Source organism: Pundamilia nyererei, unplaced genomic scaffold (genome assembly GCF_000239375.1).
Source record: "Pundamilia nyererei isolate P.nyererei 1_Seehausen unplaced genomic scaffold, PunNye1.0 scaffold00011, whole genome shotgun sequence".
Classification (NCBI taxonomy): domain Eukaryota; kingdom Metazoa; phylum Chordata; class Actinopteri; order Cichliformes; family Cichlidae; genus Pundamilia; species Pundamilia nyererei.
This window is the reverse complement of record NW_005187412.1, coordinates 93968-117955: the sequence shown is the minus strand read 5'-3', so window position 1 is coordinate 117955 and position 23988 is coordinate 93968. Positions and strand designations below refer to the sequence as shown.

Here is a 23988-nt window from a genome sequence, read left to right as displayed (position 1 = left end):
CGCGGGCTAACAATAATATTTATTGAAAAACTTCTCCAGATATAAGAATGAATCTTTTCTTATGGACTCAAATAAGTTTTGCTGGAAAACTGAATATGGAACAAGCAAAGCTTAATACTAAACAATATATATATTAGCTGTATAATACCAGTAGGCCAGCTGCGGGCCAAATTTGGCCAAGTTTGACACCTATGCTGTAGAGTAATTTAACATGTTCGCCAGGTACCAAGAAGAACCAGGACCAGGAAGTCTTCATTCAGTGGGTATTATCATGTTAAATTCTCCTGCTTGGGACATTTTTATGCTGAAGTCAAATATTTTGTTCATCACTTCATGCAGATAGGGTACTTTCTCACCTTTTGCCCACAGCTCAGCTTATTGAAATCTCCATAGCTGACAATGCAAGAGTACTCTTTCCAGTAGAAAAGGGGAGATCTTATCTTTAAAATCAGTATGACTCACTTACCTCCTTAAAACATGCCGCATCTTTCACAGTTAATCGCACTAATTAAAGAATAAATTCACCATCAATGGCTCTGTGCACCAAAGTGTTCCTTGAATTTTACAATGTCTCTATCTGATGGGATTAAATACAATGTAATATGAGCAGCAGATCATAAAACCTCAAAAGATCTGCAAACAGCCAAACAGGGCACAGCACTGCTTAAATGAAATGACTACTGGATTACACGCTGTTGCTCTGTGCTTGACAGAATCTGCAGATTTTAATAAGGAGGGAAACACCTGCTTTTTATCAGGGCTGGGTGAAGCACAGCTCCCAGTTTTAGCACTAGCAGGTGTCTTTGAATCTGTACGTCTGCTGCCACTGACGTTCCTGGGAATATTGCTTTCTTTTTTTCAGTTACAGTTTTCTTTTTTAAGCCTGATCTTTGTGTTTATATTCTACTACTGCTCAGAAGCTTGTCTTTCTTATGAATGTGCATTTTGCTGTTGGTGGCAGGTCCATATACATCCAGCATTCTGCTTTGATGTCTTGAATTTAATCGATATATTTACACGAGTTATTGGCAAATGAATAGCATCAAGGACTTGAACTCATGGAGCAGCAGACTTGGCTGTCAGAGGAGTATAACCAAGGGCTCATTCAAAAATGCATTTGCAAAAACATAAACTCCTGATATAATCCTCACTGTATGATGTCAAACTGGCAAGCTATGTTGTAGCAGTGGTTCCCAAACCTTTTTTGCTAGGCCCCCCACGTCCTCCAACCACACACACCCATATTTTGTTTTCAAACTCCATTGCAGTTTATTCCACGCCTCAAACCTTTTGTAAACAATTAAAAAAATAAAAGTTAACTGCAATAGAGTACAGGTTGCAATTAAATAAACCACTACCTTTTTTTGAAAAAGCAGAAAAACAAACATCTTTAATTATTTTACGTATAGTTGTTTTTGTTTTGTTTTGTTTTTACTGTGTAAGAATATTCAACATTGCTATCAATATATTTTTCAAAAAATGTCTCTCTGTGCAAAATGGGTTTAAAAACAACTGTGGGATACTGTTTGTCTGTGATTTGAACCGGGCGAACAAATATTGGCAGGATCAGTGTTTTGCCAAGGTGGATCCGGTTTACTCCACCTCCATTACAGACAATTAGACGTGGAAGTAGTGATGTTTTTGGGAACCACTGTGTTATAGCAGTTAACAAAGGGCTTTTGAACTCACAGGCCAAACATATTCATGTGCGTTTAAGTTTGAAACTTCTTGGGTCATCATGCAGGGGCCCTGCATTTCACTAATTACAGGGTTCAGCAGTCACAATTTACATTTCCCACACTATATGACAAATGCTTTCTGTTTTATTTTACAGATTAATACATGGCTATGCTGACATTAAAACAAAAAATTAACACAAAATATTTTTTTAATTAATTATTTTTGACTGAATATTTAAAAATATTTAAAAAAAAAGAACTAAAGTCAAAGGAACAAGATAGTCGGGATTTGAACATGCATCTGAAATAACAACCCTTGACTCAGTGGGTGTTGCTGACTGTATGACTGCATTTTTTAAGAGTGACATGTTTAAAAAACATTTCAAATAGATATCTAAGACAAGCTGAGGTTGTCTTATTTTGCAGGGGCAACTTGTAATTCCTGGTTATATCAGTCTTTATTTTCAATAGGGAAAATTAACCAGTACCTAAAAGGAACAAAACCCTTTTTAGTTACTTATGAAACAGTCCAAACATTAAGTTCAAATTATAAAAATAGTCTTTTAATATAAACTATTCAGTGCATAAAACAAATGTACAAATCTTCAATTTTACACATTGATTAAAACAAAATTAAGCATGTTAAACATCAATTAACATGGTCATGTGAGCTAATATAATTAGTTAAAGTGATCTGCATAAATAGGACTGTAAATAAATTATAAGTCTTTTTTTCTCTGCCTCCAAACATCCTTGGAGGGAAGGTCGTTGTAGTTTATTCCACAGTGGACGTCTACTTGGGCCATCTGCATCTGTGAAGACAAGAGGAGTCGTTTAGTTCACGCCTCCTTCACCCTGCATGAACCTGCACTCAGCAGGAGTGGATGTTGACATTCATCCTGCATAAATAGCTGCTAGGAATAACATTTTACTTTATACAGCATCTCTCTTGTGTTTTAGTCATCTTCATCTCAAAATTTCAGTATTTTCTGTTTGGAGACTGGCTTGTTATATGGGTAATGATACTTTCCATTGCAGATTAGTATATCTGAAAAACCCATCATTAGTCAGACAAGCCCTGGAGACATGTGCCATTTGCTGTGGCACATCATTTCGGCTCAAACAAACTCTCACCCATCTTTGCCCATACTGGGCTAATCACTGTGGCAGTGATAAAGATGGCTGCTGCCGATGTGAATCTGCTCGCTTGCTGGAAAATGGGGGGATACTTTTTGCTGAACAGAAGCATTTTGGTTAGCGGTAAGTACATTTGCCCTCAAGGTTGCCCTCAAGCAATTCCCAATAAGATCTAATCAAACGGGCCATTTTAAACCAAACCATAATCATTCCCCAAACCAATTATTTTTATTGCCTGAACCCAAGGAAACTGTGACTGAAATGTAAAATTATTATCCAATGAAGCTTTCTGGGAGGCTAAATTCTCCCACGAGTGCCTGTTGATAACTTCCCTTATAGATAAAACCTGAACAGAGATGTCCTAGACTAATTTGCATACTGTTAAGGTCCCTCCCTGGTCTACCTGCATGATGCCTCGTCAAAGCGTTGATGCTTGTGGGCACAGATAGAGGAGTTCACTTGACAGCGATGGGAGGTTCTTGACTGGAGTGTTGGCTCAGTTCTAGGAAGACAGTCACAGCGTTCCACGTCTATCTCACAATCTGGCATCCACGAACTGAGCGGAAGCTCTACGTAAGACAAAATAATGAGGTAATTTTAGAGCACAAGCAAAGTACGACACAATTAGCTGAATCACTGTATTGTCACAGGGTTATACTTTGATAATCACCTTGCTGAAAAATGAATTTACAACTTTGATTTAAAAAACTGGAATTATGTGTAAAATGTAAATAAAATCTTAATAATAAATAACCCAGATTTTATTCACAAAAGAGCACAGAAAACATATCAAATATTTAAACTGGGAAAATGAGTTATTTTAAGAAAATATTAGCTAATCCATCCGGATTGTTATCAGTGCTCATTTGAAAAGCCTCCATCTCTGCTGGTGTATCTGTGCATTAGTGCCTCAGGAATTGTCAGTTTGCACATCTGAAATGTACTTTTAAGATCCACATATGCTCCCATTGACATCATTCCTCTCCCAAATATCCATCAGCTGAACTCATCACTTTAATGACCTTTGCAGACTGTTGTTAAAAGAAGAGTGGACGCTAAACAGACATGGTTGTGTTCCCATTTTTTTGTGATGTGCTACTGCATCAATTTCAAAATAATTTAAACTTTTTATGTATTTATGTATTTTATGTATGTTTAAAAGTTGTTCTCAGTTTAAACATTTGATAGGTTGTCTGTGCTGTGAAAATATGGGTTTGGAAAATGTGCAAATCATCACATTCTGCCTTTATTTGCATTTTACAGTGTCCCAAGTTTTTTAGATTCGATGTTGAAGTACTAGTTCACACAAACAGAGAATTAGACCTTGTAAGGTGGGATCTCATGCCAGTCCCGTCTGTTGCTCACAGCCACACATTTGATCCTAACAATGGAACTATTTGAAACGACAGGAACATGTTTGCATACACGCACCCGGTGTACTGGAAGGGTAAGGTATGCATCTTTCAGACGAACAGTCCCAAATGAATCCACTGGCACACAGTCTCTTGGAGTCCTCTGCCTGTGACAGCTGGCCCAAAGCACAGCTGCAAACAAACAAAATCACTTGAAAAAGAGGAAAAAAAAAGATCAAACAGATTCAGCTGAGAGACACGAGTGGGGTTTGAGACTCACCCATTGCCCCTGTGAGGTTGAGCGTTCCGTCGTATTATTGCAGGCTCCAAACACTTGCAGTCTGTATGGTTCGCAACTTTTACTAGCACAGGTTCTGGTACAAACTTGAATGGGATTACACTGAGGACCTAATAATATAAAAATACACACACATAATCACAAATATGCAGGTTTCACTGACTGACTGATGACAAATCGTGGTGTAATTAAAGGATAACTGAAAAGAAAATCTCTTAGTCTTCTGAGATGTGATCACTTACAGTTTTATTGACATATTCAGTAGTTGTGTTTCTGCAGGTGACGCCCTCTTGATTGCAGCAGCCACTACATCTGTCAGCAGCAGCAAAACAAGTAAAGTGAAATGTATGCACCTCCAAGTACGCGGACTGAGCACCTATCATTTTTCTTGTTTGAAGATAGTTCTTCATGTCTAAATGATCATAAAATATAACAGGTATGGAGGACCAAAACTGCCAAAATGAAATGGATGTGCTAGTAAATGCATCAGAACATCAGCAATGTTCTTGGAGAAACAACTGTTGGTGTCCATCAGTCTGGGAAAGTTTATACAGCCATTTCCAAACAATCTGACGTCTGCCATTCTACAGCTAGAAAGATTATTCGCAAGTGGAAAACATTCAAGATTGTTGCCAATCCTTCCAGGAGTGGATGTCTCAGGAAACTGAGTCCGAGGTCAGTTACTGTAAGGCACAGAGGCATTTTTGCAGAACTGGAGTCTAATTAACTCCTCTCTATACAGTGTTGGGGAGTAACAGAATACGTATTTAAAATACAAAATATGTACAAAAAAATACAAAATAAAAACTGTATTCCTTTACAGTTACCATTTAAAAAGGTGGTATTCAGAATACAGTTAATTGTTGAAATAAATGGATTACATGGCGGTCTTTTCCTGTTTCATAAGGCTATGCTGTTGAGGTAGGTTAGCAGGGCGTAGCCTTATGAATTGTTTTTCCTCCAAAACAATAAGTTCAGTTAGAGCAGTCTTTCAACGCCTCTCTGTCTCTTGCTAGCAAAGCTGACCCAGATAACAAAGTAAAGCTAGTTTTCAGCTACGACCCCAACACAGTACCCAACGTATTAGCCAGAGGTCCCTTTACTATGGTTCGGAGCCGCGGACCTGTTTTATATACGCGCGGAATAGTTTTCTATATGAGATCGCTGCAAACAGTGCAGGCTTACCTAATGTCCACCTACTGTTACTCATTTTATATTAAGATTTAAAAAGGTAGTTTGTATTGTTATGGCGAATAACCTTCAGTAATAGTAATAAATCACACAGCAAGAGTACATTCATGTAGTTGTAAAATACTAATATAATGATAATATATTAAGTAATCCAAAGTATTCAGAATACGTTACTCTCATTAAGTAACGTAACAGAATACGTTACAAAATACATTTTGGGCCATGTATTCTGTAATCTGTAGTGGAATACATTTTAAAAGTAACTTTCCCAACACTGTCTCTGTATTAAAGTATAGAGATTTGAATGTGAAGCGATCTGTCCAACATCTAAAAGTTGGATCAAAAAGGGTTATGCAACAGGACAATGATCGCAAGCACAACTCTATAACAGAAAGGATGAAAAAGAAAAGTGTTGCAGTCAAAGACCAGGCCTTAACCTGATTGAAATGCTATGATGAGAACTACACAAGTCCTGTGAAAACCTTTCAGTTTTTTCAGTGTATACGGTGATGATCCCTTTTGTTATTGGTGTCATTTCTGGTTAAACAAACCTGTGGACAGACACACAAGGTGGCTTGAAGAACACTGAGTGGTCGGTGCCCAGCTCCTTAGCCACGTCAACACAGGTTTCCCTGGGCATGCACTGTGTACGCTGCCACTCTTCGTCTATGGCTTAATAGGAAAAATGCAATGTTTCAATGCAAATAAAACATAAAGCCTTGCACATTACACGAAATATGTAGATATCAACCTGTAAGAATCTCCAAGCTGTAGGATTCAGCAGCAAAGCGCGTGGAACGGTGTGACCCCACTGAGAGAGGAGAAGTGAGGGTTTCTGGCTGCTGTAGTCTAAGTCGACACTTCCACAGTTTCCAGTCAGGAAAGTCTGCGAGTCGTAGCAGCTCATCCAGGCTCGAGGACGACCGCACCTTCCTTTCCCACTGTTGGATTACTTGCTGCAATGACAGACATTCTATTTGAGATCTTTGGTTGTTTTGGGATGGAGGTTTTAAATCGATCCAATACTGGGCATTTATATAGCTTAAATAGGTACACTAGATCTATTAAGAGGAGCGCACAAGTATGATTAGAGCCACCTCAGTGATAAATGGAATTTCTTATTCAGCAAGTTTAATTAAGACACCATGCTTTAAAAGATAAAATACAGGTAGCTCCTTAATTTTGTTTTTATTTATTTATTTATTTTTTAAATTTTTCTCATTTTTGCCTCACTAGCGCCACAAATGTGTTTGAAGTGCAGACCTGGAGCATCAGTTTAAGGGGTTTGACAAAAGTTTTGGAGAACCTGCTTGAGGCTTACAACCATTTTTAGAGGCTCAAAATGAAAGTACTAGAATTTAAGGATTGAGTTTAATACTTGGATGAAAATCCTTTGCAGTCAATGAATGCTTTAAGACTGGACCCTGTGAACATCATCATGTGCTGCATTAGGTCTTTACTGAAGCCACCTTCAGTTTCTCCCTGTTTTGGGGTCTTTCTGCCTTCAGTTTTGACTTTCCTAACTGCCAACCAGATGGTTGACTAGGCCACTGAAGAAAATCACATTTTCCCATTATCCTTAGTTAATCTTGGTTTCATCTGTCTAAAGAATTTTGTTTCTACCAGAACTGATCAGGCTCTTGTAGATGTTTTAAGGCAAATTGTGTATTTAATGTTCTTGAATGTGACCAGTGGTTTGCATCACATTGTATTCACACTGCAGTTACATTTATGAGTCTATTGATTGTGGACTTTTTTCCTATTCAAGTAACTTCAAGGTAAACTTCAAGGTTAACCTTGGGTTTTTTGTACTACAAAGGTAGCTGAGTGTTAGACACCATGGTAATTTATGCTGCAAATCTAGATTAGAGATCAACAGGTATGGATTATTCAGTCACCACATACTGATTCGGTTTTTCAGAGAATGCTGATACTACAGCTGATCTCTGTGCATAAATAGTAGGAGGGTCTACAGTAATTCATTAGTGTCAAATGTCTGTGTTTCCCTGGTGATCGGTAAGAAACATATATTAGATGAAAGTTACCAATTTGGTTTTTCCCCGCTGTTTGCAAACAATTTTACAACAACTAATGTTGTTCTACTAGAAGAAATCTATTATCTTAAACAGAGCACCTATTTGCAACCTATATTTATACGAAATGCATATGTAGACTAAGCCGACATTTGAATTTTATTTTTATAATTTATTCTGTACTCCAACACTAAGCCTGCCGCGGAAAAAAAATTGATCTGTCTTTCAATTTCATTTAATGAAATACTTTCTTTTAATCCACTAGACAAAGTCAGTCAATTATTCAGTTATGTTTTAGCCTCTTAAAATTGGGAACTATTCATAAAAATGTCTGTTAATTAGGAAAGTTTTGTAAAATTCCTTGAATTAAAGGTGACAGTCTGCACATCTTGATTCTTTGATGTAAAATCCCCTGTAGTGGTATATGGGTGCAAAACTGCAACAAAAATGAATCTTTGCCAATAAATTATAGGAGTGACTTAATTCTTTTCACTTCATGTTAGGCAAAGTTTCATACTTTCAACTTCCGACATCTTGACAGTCACATGGGGGTATAAGCAACTTTTAGTGAACAATGAAGGATTTCCTGGGAAAATCCCATATGCTGATCATTAGCATGTTAGCCGTTTCACCGTTAGCATTCTACAAAAACACTGCCTATCCTGTATGCACATCCTTCGAGAGCTGCTAGTGTGGCGTCAGACGCACTGGGTTAAAAAACAACCAAATGGAGCATAAAACTAAATTCAGTAACAGCTGCCACAGAATACTTGCTTGTTACATTTCCCTGCCTCTGAAGACTGCTTAAAGTTTCCTAACTGTGCTTCCTGTAAGCGGTTTCCTTGTTAACCATTTAAGCCCATGTTGGCCAACATGCATATGCCAGACTTACATGAACACTTTTTTTGTTTGGAACTCCATAAACAGCTGTGACTCAAAACCAAAACGCTGTACGTCATGCCACCGCAGAAGTGATGATGTTGACAGAATAAATTGAATAAGGATGTGAGTAACCTTTTATGAAACACAACCAAGTTTTTTTCTCACTGCTTCTCGTAAATCCTGTAAAGGATTACAATTTTTAGCGCTCTGTTGTTGTGTTGACATGCTAAAATAGAGTAAAACACTTTAGTGCAGAGGATGTGAACTACCCAAGCAGGAGAAAGGAGAGAGTTGAGTTAAAACTTTGGAATTCCCAGTCCCATTTTTTGTGGGGTGTAAGTCAAAGCGTGACACCAGATGGTAGGTCTATAACAGGGGTGGCGGCACGGCAGGATGGATGGTCACAGGCTCCACAGTGCTCGGTTTATTTCCCCTGGACGGCTACATGGATCAAAACCCTCTGATGGGATCAGAGTGTTACAAAAGAGGAGGGTGGGGCAGGTTTGCTTCTACTTAAATGTGAAAGACGTCAACAAAAAAACGGGAAGGGACAGAGAAGGAAGATGGGAACCTAAAAGAGGCTGAATTTTTTGGTGTGGAAATGACTGGTGATGAAGGAAATTATGTAAAAAAAAGAAAGAGTTAAGTTCTTTTTAAAAAATCCCTCAAATGTAACTACCATGTTAGCAGCACATTTACAATTGTGGTTTCAGCTGCAAATTAACATGTTCACATGTGAATTTAATGGGATCGCAGTAACTGTGGCAGTATAAGTTTGTAAGGCAAAAACAAGGACGAAAGAAGGAAAGAAGCAGCAAAAAAAAAAAGAAATGGCTCACTTCAATCAGCTGAAGTTACAGATCAACTTGCACTTTTTCTCACAGACGTTTTACATGTTTTCATAGTTTAGACAGAACATAAACGTACAAACGAGCCGCACTCACCCTGTTTTCTCCCTCCCTGTGTGCGCTGTGGCCCACATGTATCCAGCTGAGCTCCACCACTAGAGTCACCAAGCAAGAAATTCTCCACAGAGTCCGTTTCATCTTCATCATCATCCTTTGACGTTCTTTCTGAGGAAGCAATATGATCTTGGTTCCTTATGCTGCTGGCAGAGAGCACTTAGAGCTGGCTGCCTCTCTGACTCGGTTTCCCAGACCAGCTGAGTCCTTCAGACCACACACAAACACAAAGTCCTCTCAGACCAGGTATGTCCAAAACAAACTCTTGGTCTTACAGACAAAAACTAGTGTGCGTGAGCCAGGCGTAACCTGTCACGGCCACCCAGACACCCTCAAGCCAAATGGAGAAAGGGGGTGTTTAAAACAAGCACCTCTTCCTGTTGAAGCTTTAATAAGAAGTTGAGACGTCCAGTTAAGTGCTGAGGCTATTACAAGTTAAACCTTGCAAATTACCTCAGACAAAAAGAAAATGAAGGTTATCCTGAAGACTTCTTATCAACACACTCTGTTTTAGATTCAAGGCCGATGATATGCTTAAAGGCCTGTGGCTGGATAAACTAAACAAAAACCTCTGTGTTCAGACTTCTAGGTTCCTTGTAACTGCTATGTTACAGTATCCGTATTGGAAATTCTCCACTATCTGTCTTCATTTCTTCCTGCTGTGGTGTTTCGATGCCTCTTGAGTTCCAGGAGGCTTGAATGCCTGTCTTTCCTTCACTGCTGCCGGTCTTGCAGCCTCAAAGTGCAGCTTTTTATGTTCCTCGTGTTCCCGTTTTCCCTTTTTTAATGTCCGTCTGTCAAGTGATCAAGTCCCCTGCCTGTTAAATCCCCCTACCAATGTCCTTTCTTCTGAAGCTGCCAAACCACACACAGCCAAAGAGCAACACCATGTGTTTTAAATGTGATCCAGACCGCTATAACATGTAAGGGGAAACAAGATGCCGGCACCACCCCTGTCTCACAGACACCACACCCACACACCCCTCCAAGCCCATTTGTCTTTGAATGTAATCCACTAGCAACATGTGTGCTGTGAGGACATATAAATAAAATCAATTATTTGTATGACTATGGATTGCTTTGAAGACTTTTATGTGGTTTATTAGGTTTTAACTGGGCACAAACAGTACATTTAAAGAATCTCACTTTACTTTTGTTAAATTATTCCCTTATAAAAGCAGTTGTCTTAGGATCGATCCTAAGACAAGAGCACATGCTAAGCGTCCCCCAAATTATCATGTTATATTATGCTAAAACTTTTATTTGTGATGTTGACAGAGATGAGAAGGCAGAGCAAACTGGGAATTGAAATTGTGTTTAGATGTTTGTGGAAAATGAACCTCAGACGCTGGCTGAGAAGAGACAGCAAGAAGGGGAGAGAAGTAGGAGCACAAGGCTTGCAATAATGTACATTTTATTTAGCATAGAAACTTTTATTGTGGTTAAATTTGGACAGAAATGCTGACAAACCAGTAAAATAACACGGATGATTCTTATAGTGGTCATTGATCAAACCTTAAATCTTTCACTTTCATTTCCGGCACCAAAGAAAGCACGAGTACATCTGAGAAGAGCATTTACACATGGCATCTAGTCTATTAATCTGCTATGACTATGCAGAAGTCACCACTCATGTCTTTATATTTTGCCAGGAAAATGGGAAATAGGTGCAACAATTTACTGAAACATATTTATATATACATGGAAATACAGTATAAGGCAAATCTAACAAGTTTGAAGGTCAATTTGTGCTTTAAAGCTTTCCAAAGATGGATCAAATGAAAGGTCAGATACATCTCTAAGCTCCTGTGTCAGGTTTTTCTCCTATTTCTTAAGAACATGACTTTCTGATACTACTCATTTCCTGTAGATAATTTTTCCGGCTTTGTTCTTTTGTCCTCCATTTCTTCTGCCCAGTTTCTGCAGTTTGTTTTAAGGACACACTGCACATCATGCTGATACCTCTTCGGAAATCACCTTGCTGGTACATAATTACTAATTTCTGTCTGTCAAACTTTGTTTTCTTTGGCATTTTTCAGAGATTCAGCAACAAAAATGGGAATAAATTGTGTGTTTTTGTGAGAGGCTGCTAGTAACAAAGTGCCAATTTAAAATAGGTTCTTTGTTAAGTTGCCTGCTATGTGTAACAACAACACTGGCTTATCTCTTGAATGATTAATTGGTCAGTATTAAATGGCTTTACAAAAAATAAAACAGTCAAGGAAGTCTGGAGAATTGTTGGTTCAGACTTTGGAAGCAAAATATAAAGAAATGAGGTGTGGCTCAAGACTTTTGCACAGTGCTGTAACTCTCACATAAATGATAATGATTGCCCCCCGATTGAAACAGCTCCACAGGTTGTTTGTGCAAACAGCAACCCTTTGAAACACTTGACAGTGACCTGTAGTGGCCATAATAACTCTGGGAGTGTTATAGAGTTACTCTCAGTTGAGTGAGGAGGTCAGGGTAGTCTATCCATTTCCTGTTTCAAACTGATAGCCAGTGTCTCTTCTTACCATGGCCACTGCATTACTGTAACCTTAACTTCATGTTAAATGATTCAAACCCTGCTACTTTGTACCAAAACACAACAAAGTTCTTACAAGCACATTTCCTGCTGTGGTCATTTCATGTAACAAGTTTAATTTAATCACACATAAATCAAAGATTAATAAATAAAAACAAGTTCTCAAAAACTAAACTTTTCCCATCTTTATATGATTATCCCAAACTAAAACCACCTTATGTTTTTTCTGTAGTAACAAATGTTTTCTGAGGGGTAAAAGAGTGTCAGGATATGGTGGTCAAACAGAATCCCTGATCTTGGATCTCCAGTTTGGAGCCCTCTCAAAGCCATTTCTGCCATTCTGGTAGTCTCTGAAAGCTTCTCTGATCTCGTCCTCTGTGGTCATGACAAATGGACCTGAACAGCAGACACAACACGAGTGTTACATCACAGCTGTGTTACATCAACTATACCCTAAAAACACAAAGCATCTTTTTTTGTCTGTCAGTGACTTTGTGCCGGCATGGAGGAAAGGACACCAATGACTAACCGTGTTGTACCACAGGCTCGTTGATTGGTTGTCCAGCGATCAGCACAAAATGGGAAACCTCGGAGCCCTAAGGAAAAAAACACAAGAAGAAATGAAGTAATATTTGTTTGAATTTAAAGTGGACAGACTAAAGTTTTTCACAAGTCAAAGTCAGTAGCTCCCTGCTTAGAGATAGGGACTAAAGACATGTTCACCATTTGGTAAATGGACTGGTGCTTAAATAGCACTTTTACTACAAGTCTCATTTACAAGGCACTTTATTCTAAAGCTTTAAGTGCTTTCTACCAATCACACTGCATGAGGAAAGATCTAGGGTTCAGCATCTTGCATCTTGACAGTTCACACTAAAAACACCTCACAAAGGCAGAAAAATCACCACTAGAGCTTCTTCACTAGCTCCTTTGACTACGATGACCTGGATGACTGAAAACCTTCACAGACACCACTAGATGACATGGGGGTGGAAAATTCCCATAGCATACTACTGGTGAAAGACATTTTTCTAACCTTGTTTTCAAATTTGACACAGTCTCCATCCCCAAACACCACAGTGTGATGAGGTTCCACCTGCTGCTGCTCCTCATCTGGGCCTTGAAAAGAAAGGGAAGTCCAATATTCCAGGCATGATATTTGTGAGCGAGTAAAAGCAAAGCACAAGTTCAGCTGCATGATATTTGTATCTTTTACCGTGCTGCAAAACAATTCAATGTGATGATCTCACGTTTTATACTGACATCAGTTTATATATTTTTGCTTTGAGTAAAGGTATTCATACTTGTTTTAAGATGCCATAAATTATCTCAAACATATTATAAGTTTGACATATTGATAATGATAATAATAATATTTGTTAAATTCTTCATTTATATTTCTAAATGTGAGTTTCCCAGCATTTTGCCACATTAATCCCATTTTTTCTTATGACGAATGAAACTGAGTACACATTTCATCCATAGAATTGTACTTCGCCATAAATCATGTACAGAGCAACACAAAATACAAATATAAGTGATTAAATTTGTGGCTTGTGAGTCGAAATAAGCATCATTAGCAACAAAGAGTAAATTTGCCACCACCACGTTTCAGCCATTTACACTTTCAACCTGCTTGAGCAGTTTGTTCGCAACACCAACACTAAATGCTGAGAAACACAGCCAATCCCACTTGTGTTGGATTCATTCATCAAAGCCAGCTGGTGCTGATTTGGGAGGACTGCCTGTAGAGTTAGAGACTTTAAAATCAAATAACTTCTTTAATCTTAGAACTCATTTTCATCCTCTCGTGTCATCAAACATCTGCTCGAAATTACAGCCAGTCTGAGAGACCCTGCAGTGTAACAATGGAGCAACTGAATCATAATGAAGGATATTAAAAGGGAAATTCTGACAGAACACAACAGGTTTCAACAAACTAACAAAGCCTCTGAAAATGAGTTCATTCTCTGAGAGAGTTTGTTCGCATGTGAGGGGAATTCCCTGATCACACCATGCTGTTCAATAAGCATGAAACAATATAGTTCACAGACCAAACAGGAACACTGACGCAGCATAAGAAGCCAAGCAGTGAGATGGTGGTATTTTACACACAGGTGCACTATTATATTTCCAGAGATGCTGGATCACCTGCAGTGATCTAGTCTAAAGAGATCATAGCTGAGTGACAGTCGATATCCATCAAGCTGAAAGGAAGATGCAGCTGGACTGAGATCACACACATTTTTGTAACGTTGATAAGACCCCAGGACGAGCGAGGAGGGAAACCAGTGCACAAATCCAAACAGAGCACTACCCTCGAAAGGCTGTCTGCCTGCCAGCAAGCTCACACAAAAATGACCAGATCAACTTTCAGAAGAATTCAGGTGGAGCACAACCAATCTCCTTACATTAATCTGAGCTGTTAAACAATAAGAAACAATAAAATAGGTATTAGGAAAGTAATAATTAGTCAAATAAAGAAGAAACTTACCAACATGAGTGGATCCTGATAGTGTGTAGATGAACGTGGTCCAACCTGTCAAGCACAGAAACATCATATCTTAAGTACAGGCGTAATAACAAAATAGGTCAATTGTTTTAAAAGACAATTCACCTCCACCTGAATTTATTGTGTTTTTGGACATTTGTAGGCATCGGAAAAAAGGTTGTCGACACTGACATAAATTTAATTTAATTCACAACTTCTCAGTTTTAACATTTGACAGGTCATTTATGTTTTAATGAAATAAAGCCTTATAATTATTTGCAGATGCATTTTGCTATTTACATTTTGTGCTGTGATCTAGGATTTGTATTTATTTATTTATTGGAAAAAGGAACATATGAAAATTTGAAGATTATAGAATACCAAGTCTCAAAGTGGTATCATGGATAGAAACAAGAGGCTTTATTAATCATGGATTCAACCTAATTTTTATTCTAAAAAGTCTTATTTTAAAAGCCAAACATTTGTTTGGAGTTTGTTTTACTGTTGCTTTAGAAAAAAGTAGTTTGAAACACTTCTTATATCCAGAAGCATTAGTCATTGTTCTGTCTCTTTTACAAATACGCCAATATTCAACACAGCCTGCGGAGAACACAGTCCCCTCCTGGCAACAACACTGGAGAACCAATAGTTCAGTAACAGTCCCAGAGTGACCACAAGATGTTTATGTAAGCATCATCAAAGACATGATTAAGAATTTTATTATTATCAACTCCTGTTAGAGAAACTAGTTTCTAATTTTTCCTACCTTGAGGGACAGGCTGCACATGCGTGGCCTCTGCCTGCAATTTGAAGTCCAGGTATAACGTCGGAGTTCTCGTGTAGATCTTGGACTAAACAAAAGAAAAAGGAAACAGAAAAAGAAAACAAGAGAGAGACAGCAACAAGGAGAGTTACACAGTTATTCTTCTGTTTGAAGATATAAAATATTTGAGTATATTTGAGTAATTGTTAAACAGTTATTATATTTGCGAGTATTGCACCTATGTAACACCTATGTACGTGTTACATAGGTGCCTGGTGGAGTGCGATGTGGAGTCAGCTATGGTAAATTAAGACTACTAGTCTTAATTTACCATAGCTGACTCCACATCGCACTGAAAACACAGTTTTTATGAGTTTTGTATTGCAATTTATCAGCTGCATAGCTAACTGCTGCATATTCTCTTTCTCCATTGTTGTTATCTATAACAGGCAGTTGTTTTCAACAGAAAAGAGCGCTACACCTCCTGCTCAACATCAAACAGCAAGCAGACATTTTTAACAAATAGCTGGTGAAGCATGTGAGGATATAAGATTCACGCATTTCCCTCAGACGTTAGTAGAGACCCAGAATATTGCCAAAAGCAAGCAAATACTGGTCAGTTAACCAGAAAAACAATTCCACTGTAATAATTATGTTAGTCTATAGTTCAGACACATGATTAGTGCTTTGTCTCTTTATTTTTGTTTTTTGATTTATTTTTGTTCCAGGTGTGTATTGTGACATGGTTGCTGTCCCAAGAAGGCTGTACTGTAAACAGCAATTAAAAGTGTCTTGTGAAAACATTTACAAAGTGTGGGAATAAAACTGGGCACAATTAAATTTTAACTAACTTGCCGGTTTAAAAAAATAGATACGATGGCAGGAGACCAAAGTGATGAGCTTAACCAATAAATGTAATGTTGGTGTCATTTGAGGCTTTTAATGCTTTCTTTGAACTGTTCTTTTTACACAGCACACATCAGAGGATTTAATGTTACCAGCAGTAACCTTGTTCATCACACACACACACACACACACACACACACACACACACACACACACACACACACACACACACACACACACGTGTATCACAAGCAGCAAACTGTTTCCAAGTCCTTTTACTATGGACTTGGGAACTTTGATCATTTCTCACTATACAATCCCTCACTGTACAAGTGTGTAATATATTGTATTATTTAATTTCGTTTGTTTAGTTACTTTTCTTACTGTCGTGAGGAACACTGACAACATAATGTCTTCTGGTATTAATAAAACATTCTGATTGTCGGTATATTAGAGTCCACATACATGGATGAACACAAACACATACTTCAAACAACTAGTTGCATCAATTTCCTTCACTTTCAGTCTTACATTTAACCTAAAATGTGTCAATAGTGCCCACTTCCTTAAACAACCTCCACATCAACTTCCACCGATGTTCACAAAAGTATTAGAACAAGCACAAAGGCAAACCACAACTAACTAACAAGTCAACCCTCACAGCGCCGAACAATCTGCTTCTTATTTGTAGTTTCCTCTTTTCAGACACTCACTCTGGTCAAACAGTGCAGTAACAGGCTCCTTCCCCTATCCTAGATGCACACACACACCCACATACTGTTTGTAGGCTTTTCCTTTTTGCCTCAAGCATCCAGCAAATGAGCAATCATCATGAGATCAGCAGCTAACAGGAAACTAAACACCATGCCCAGTTTTAGGGTGCTAGTCTGATAGACTTGGTAGGACAAAGGTTTTAGTGACATCAGATCCCTGCAGATGAATTACAAAAACAAACACACATGCACACACCTTTGCTCCTAAAGCTTCTCCAGATATCACAGTGACTGCAACTCCTCCCTGGCTGGGTTTGGGGATATCTGAGCCTTTAAGCTCCTGGTACGCAGGTTCCACCATCTTTTCTTGCCTTGACAGGTTAACCCACAACTGTAAGCCCACTACCGGCTCCTCTGACATGGGCATCTCAGCATGGACCACCCCCCGTCCTGCAGTCATCCACTGGTGGACAAGGAGAAATAATTCACATGTACAAAAGACCCACTCACAAATGATGTGCAAGCATGTGTATGATAGGACTAATGAAAAGAATTACAGTTTATTATTGTCTGTTTGAATTTTGTGTTTGGATTAGAGGTGGGCTGGATACTATTTGCATTTCAATGGTTTGGTGTAGGGCCTAACACGTGTGGATGGTGGTGATCAGCGACTGATTCATCACTTTGGAAAAAACAGCTTTGAAAAGCTGACAGTGGATGTTGAAATTTTGTACAGACATAAATCTCCCTGAGAGGATGTGTTGAAACCTTGGTGATCCCCTCATTTTTGGTCTGGTGTCACCAGTATGCCAATGTGTGTTTTTTAGATAGAAGAGTGTGTATGTACACAAATAATGAAATATAACTTAAACTAAGTGCAACTATATTTATTGGGTTCTTCTAGGTGGGTGTCCTGTAATACTGTTTGACAGCCACCTAAACAAAACAAAAAAAACCCCAAAAAAACACCCACACAGCACAGCCCAGAAGGAACTAGAACCACTGATAGACTTTGAAAAAAATTGCAAAATTACATTGGGAGTCTCTCCTCATCTCCTTTAGAAATTTGAGCTCACAACCTTGTTTAACTATATCTGCCCACTTATCATTTATCTAAGAGTGTTCATCATGCAGGTTTTTATTTATCAGTTACTTGATGTAAACTGGAAAATTAAAAATGTATAAATGTAGCAGAAAATTAGTACAAACCCTTAGGAAATCCCAGAGAATAAAATTTGAAAATTAATAATAATAATATCTGTTATCATTAAATAGGTATGAAATATCTGTAACTTAGAACAAAGTTTCTGGTTTGGATTTAAAAAATGAGTCACCATCTAAAATCATTACGACGCTCCATCGTATCTGAACTTAACCCAAGAACATTCTCAAACATTTTCTTTGCTGATCGCTTCTTCACCTCTTCCTCTAATGAAAACCTGCTTTCATCTACATAGTCTAGATTTTCAGTTAGGACAGGCAGGCGTCTGTTTGAGCATCTGCAGCTCCCACAAGAGCCAACTGAGGGTGCACGGGGTGGGTTAGAACAAATCCAGCTGAACGGACTAAACCTCTGCTGCACACTGAAGCTGAGTCAGTGGGCTGTGTTTGTGTGAATATTGCTTTACTACTTTAAAACAGAGGAAACATCCCAGAGGCCACAATATCCAATTAGTGTGAGTGCACAACATTGTAATGCATATGTAATGAGTTTTGTGAGGATTCATATGCTCTCATAAACTTAAGTCTTGTTCTACTGTTGAAGCCTTACTGAATCCAAATATGAGGCTATAGTCAATAGAGGCTTAGCGCAAACACTGGATATACTGGGAAACAGCTGTGCTTGGTTCAAAATCCACATATCAGTGCCAACTGGCAGCCTCTGGGACTGGAAAATTAAGCCACTGTGGGAGTGAAAAAAAAAAGAACAGCTACCTGAATGACCACTTGAGGCTGTCTTGAAGAGTGAATGAATCCATAAAATCTCCAGATTTATAAGGGCTATATCCAAGTTTGGTTTTGGTCTCTAAAACTAATTTCCCTTTTTATGACAACTATAGAGTGTTGATTTGTCAGCACTCTTGTTTAAATTGTGATAAAAATATTGAACTTACCAAATAGAGTCAGCTAAAGTCTTAGTTGTCTCTCAAAACTTCGGCATTGCTAATTCAAATGGCTGAAATATACCACGTTTGGCATTGGTGGAACATTTTAGTTGAATCATCGGAATTTTAGTATTTTCTTTGACTGTTGCACTAATTAGCTGGTATGTACGGTGGCTGGGAAGTGCAAAGCGCAAGAAATTAAAAATCCACAACAAATTAAAAATCCACAACAAATTAAAAAACGGCAACAAATTAAAAATCCACAACAAATTAAAAAAAACGCAACAAATTAAAAATCCGCAACAAATTAAAAAACCACAACAAATTAAAAATCCTTGACGGAAAGGGATTGTCTGAAATACCGGAAGTGACACAACGATTAGCCTAATAGGGCTTTTGGAGAGTGATGTCACGAGAGGGGGTGTGGCCAGGATTTTTGGTTGAGGCGCCATGTTTCTAGGCCGAACAAAGCGCTAGTGAAAGAGGAGCGAAAGTACACGGATAACCCCAGCTATGGTTCGTACTTGCTGTGCGGTCGGTTGTAAAGTTAGATCGCACGACCGGCAAGGGAATAAGGTTGAAAATGGTTTATCTTTTCATTCTTTCCCCACCTGGAAGCAACATGAGGCAGCTCATGTATCGGATGTTACCAAAAGAAGGCGTCTAGTCTGGATAGCAGCTGTGAGATGAGCTGATATCCAGTTCTCTTCCATCTCCAAATATCTGTTGGTGTGCTCCAGACATTTTCATTCCGGTAAGTTATAGATATGCTCATATTACTCATACTCTTTATCCGGTCTTTTAAGTCTGACATCACTAGCCGTGTCTTGGTCAAACTCCGCTGCAGGTCCATAAATCACACGATCACTGTGGCTTCACTGAGTGTTGAAAAACTATCTAAAGTCTTTCATCTGTAATAAAATGATCAGCGTTCTGCTCTACCATGTGTAACAATTGAGTTTATCACCCAGGCATCCATGAAAATGAAATTAGCAGGAAGTTAGCTCGCTAGATTCCATCTAAATACAATATAGCATGTCCTAACTGAGGGATTTTGGAAACAAATTCTATACAGCACAAGACTTAAGAATATTTAACAGGAGCAAGTTTCATTTTTCCCTGGTTTTACTACCACACTGTTCACCAAAACGGCAGCAAACCTTTACTGTCTTATCCAGAAGGGTCACCTCTTCACCCTCACATGGAAGAAGTAATCTGATTGGCATGGTGGTATGTTTGAAGCAGGTCCCTTGTGTAGCGCTGGAACCCAGTCACGATGTTTCATCCATTTCATTGGCTGGTTTGCTGCAATAATGCCAAATTAGCAAGTCTATAAATAGAACGTAGTTCTGCAAAATCACTCATTAGGATGTTTTTTTTTCTAATTTGCTATGACCTCAGAGTGCATCGAAAAGAAAACTAATAGGCTTTCTGGTCTTTAAGTGATGGTGTGACAAATCCTGCTTCCAGGCCTAAAGTAGTCTGCGTTTAATATGGGTTTTGTGTTGTTAACATGTTTAATGTTTTGTATTGTCTTCTATTTAATCTCAAAAAACTCCTAAAAACAGTAAGTGATCACTGTTGGCCTCCCTCTGCTTCTATCACCACTAATCATTTGAAAGCTCAGTTTTTAAAACCTTACGATGTAGCTACAGCCCAGCCCATGCAGCAGTATATGAATGACTAATCCTATTCATCCTTGTGGATGGATTATCTCAGTTGTTCTCCTGGCTGAAGTTTGGTCCGTTTACAGCATCCTGCCATGAGATTACATTTGTTCCTGACCACCGAGAATCTTCACGATAACTTTTATCAAGTGGAAAAAGTTAGAGTGTTTATATATTGCTCACATAGCTGTGTCGCTAGCCGTCACGTAGCACATCATTATACGCCAGCTAGCCAAACTTCAGTAACCCTACAAACGTCACTGCTGTTTAGTTTTCTGTCTTCATTTATGTTGGAAGTGATAACAGAGCTGTACGTTTGAATTTGTTTCCAAAATCCCTCAGTTAGGACATGCTATATTGTATTTAGATGGAATCTAGCGAGCTAACTTCCAGCTAATTTCGTTTTCATGGATGCCTGGGTGATAAACTCAATTGTTACACATGGTAGAGCAGAACGCTGATCATTTTATTACAGATGAAAGACTTTAGATAGTTTTTCAACACTCGGTGATGCCACAGTGATCGTGTGATTTATGGACCTGCAGCGGAGTTTGACCAAGACACGGCTAGTGATGTCAGACTTAAAAGACCGGATAAAGAGTGATATGAACATATCCATAACTTACCGGAATGAAAATGTCTGGAGCACACCAACAGATATTTGGAGATGGAAGAGAACTGGATATCAGCTCGTCTCACAGCTGCTATCCAGACTAGACGCCTTTTGGTAACATCCGATACATGAGCTGCCTCATGTTGCTTCCAGGTGGGGAAAGAATGAAAAGATAAACCATTTTCAACTTTATTCCCTTGCCGGTCGTGCGATCTAACTTTACAACCGACCGCACAGCAAATATGAACCATGGCTGATCCGTGTACTTTCGCTCCTCTTTCACTAGCGCTTTGTTCGGCCCAGAAACATGGCGCCTCAACCAAAAATCCTGGCCACACCCCCTCTCGTGACATCACTCTCCAAAAGCCCTATTAGGCTAATCGTTGTGTCACTTCCGGTATTTCAGACAATCCCTTTCCGTCAAGGATTTTTAATTTGTTGTGGTTTTTTAATTTGTTGCGGATTTTTAATTTGTTGCGTTTTTTAAATTTGTTGCGGTTTTTTAATTTGTTGTGAATTTTTAATTTGTTGTGGTTTTTTAAATTTGTTGCGTTTTTTTTTTTTTTTTGTGGATTTTTAATTTGTTGCAGATTTTTAATTTGTTGCGTTTTTTTAAATTTGTTGTGGATTTTTAATTTGTTGTGGATTTTTATTTGTTGTGGATTTTTAATTTGTTGCCGTTTTTTAAATTTGTTGTGGATTTTTAATTTGTTGTGGTTTTTTAATTTGTTGCGGATTTTTAATTTGTTGCGTTTTTTAAAATTTGTTGTGGATTTTTAATTTGTTGCGGATTTTTTATTTGTTGCGTTTTTTTTAATTTGTTGTGGATTTTAATTTGTTGTGGATTTTAATTTGTTGTGGATTTTTAATTTGTTGCCGTTTTTTAATTTGTTGCCATTTTTTAATTTGTTGCGCTTTGCACTTCCCAGCCACCGTAGGTATGTCATATATGGAGGTACCTTGCTAGCCAAGCTTAGCTGGTAACTTATGAACTCTGGCTAACTTTCTAGTCGAAGTCAGTTACAAAAACGCGGCATAAAAATTAAAGGGTGACATCATGATGGCTCTTTCCATCTTTTATGTACAGTGTATGATTTGTTGAACAAGGTCTGAGTTTTTAGCTCAGAGGGAATACTCCTGCCAGTGCAGAACTCCTTATTTGAAACTTTGACCTTGTTTAATATGAGCATCCACCACTTTAACAGTATACTGTATACATATGAAAAATCCTTAGAGGTCCCCTTGTAGAAAGCCATACTTGCAGATCTCCAGATTTCAGTCGTCCTGAATGGCCGCAAAAGTCTTCATGCGCTATGCTCCCCTCTAAAAGATATGTTACCTGAAAGACACATATAAACAGCATAATCACCCATTATCAGTATTTAGTCACAGTTAAAATTGAAAAAAGGCATGATTAGAGTTTTTCCCTTTTATGGCACCTTTACTAAACAGGTTTTGGCAAAATCCTTTATAAAACATAAAAAAAATTTTCATTAACTCTACCATTGTTTTATTTGCTTCATTAACACAAAAAGGCTTGTTTTCACTTATTTTTAAGCAGGAACTTTTAAAAATATGGACTTTTTTTCAGAGTGGTCAGAGTAGACAGGAAGAGAAGTACTGACAGTAAGGTCAAAAGCTCAAAGGTGAACATCTGTGTAAGAGAGGAACGCTTGGGCTCCCGCAGTGAACTGCATGCGATCTGTCTCCACAGCTGTGTGATTTCAAAAGTCATGTAAGTGTGTACAAACACACCTGCTGAAAGGCATGCTGGGAGTGAAGCCTAGTCCTGTCCACCCACACCAGGAGATTTAAGTCGCATCTGCCAAATCAAATAAAGTTGGGGGAAGTCCGGCAATCTAAGGACAACGTCTGGGTTTTCAAGACTATGAAGACACAAGTCAAGCCTGCCACACTTCATTGATTCATAGCTATGGTAGCAGCTTTGCTGATGTTTTGTGTAAATTGTGATATCCATTCTAGAAAGAGCTTTGGCTACTTCATATTTAATTTGTGTGATCCATAAAACGATTAATGAGTAAAATGCAAAAGGTGAAGACAACATCACCTTTTAGAAAATAATTTGCTTTAAAAAAAAATCACATTTAGACCTTCAAGCTTCTAAATGTGGATCACAAATTCAGTAAGAAAATATGCACAAATATTTGGCATTTATTTTAAAATAACCTCTCCCACAAAAGTAAAGTTGCTCCACTAATAGCTGGGGCATTTGGTCATTTCAAAATAGGGGATTTTTTTTTTTCTTCATTTGATTCTTTGCACGTTTCCTTGCAAAGCATTCTGGGTAAAAGGTGAGTTTATGCAAACTTTACAGTGGCATGAAATATTAGTGTTTTTTCTACCTTGGACTTTATCTATGTTTTAAAAAGGTCAATCAACCTGAAAAAATGTTTGTATAAATGAAGGTGGTACATTTATCTCCTGGGCCTTGTCCTAATGTCACCATCTAGTGACAAAAGGAGGAATTTCACCTGCTGGTGATGTACTAGTTAAACTGTGTGACAACATTTAGTTGAAAGGTTGACAACTGCAGTACTTTCACGTTGTACATTCATACGCTGCTTTGCAACCTGTTGCAGTGTTGCAGATTTTGATTTTAAAAATGCAAATTTGAAATCTTTTCTTTTTTTGTCTATTAAGTGTTGTAAAACACTGAAAGAATTCTCATAATTTTCTAAAGGAAAAATACAAAACTGATTGCTCCCCCC

The 23988-nt window shown here is 38.2% G+C and overlaps 2 protein-coding genes across 3 annotated transcripts in view; both read right to left on the bottom strand.

The window, feature by feature from the left end:
* Positions 1-2267: 2267 nt before the first annotated feature.
* Positions 2268-10413, bottom strand: vegfd (vascular endothelial growth factor D). Its single transcript, XM_005724116.1, has 8 exons — positions 9517-10413; positions 6409-6613; positions 6209-6329; positions 4709-4778; positions 4449-4576; positions 4248-4360; positions 3220-3385; positions 2268-2491 (listed from the first exon to the last, which is right to left on the bottom strand). Exons 1-8 carry the CDS (start codon positions 9628-9630, stop codon positions 2473-2475), a joined length of 936 nt encoding a protein of 311 aa, XP_005724173.1. The 5' UTR covers positions 9631-10413; the 3' UTR covers positions 2268-2472.
* Positions 10414-10942: 529 nt separating this feature from the next.
* pir (pirin) overlaps positions 10943-23988 on the bottom strand; it is a 14739-nt gene continuing 1693 nt past the window's right edge. For both annotated transcript variants that reach the window (XM_005724114.1, XM_005724115.1), the window contains exons 4-10: positions 22518-22598; positions 17131-17337; positions 15319-15403; positions 14556-14600; positions 13098-13180; positions 12591-12657; positions 10943-12457 (exon numbers count right to left, since the gene is read on the bottom strand). In XM_005724114.1, the coding sequence (XP_005724171.1) occupies positions 12339-12457; positions 12591-12657; positions 13098-13180; positions 14556-14600; positions 15319-15403; positions 17131-17337; positions 22518-22598 (687 nt within the window). In that variant the 3' untranslated portion in view covers positions 10943-12338. The remainder of the gene's footprint in view (positions 12458-12590; positions 12658-13097; positions 13181-14555; positions 14601-15318; positions 15404-17130; positions 17338-22517; positions 22599-23988) is intronic.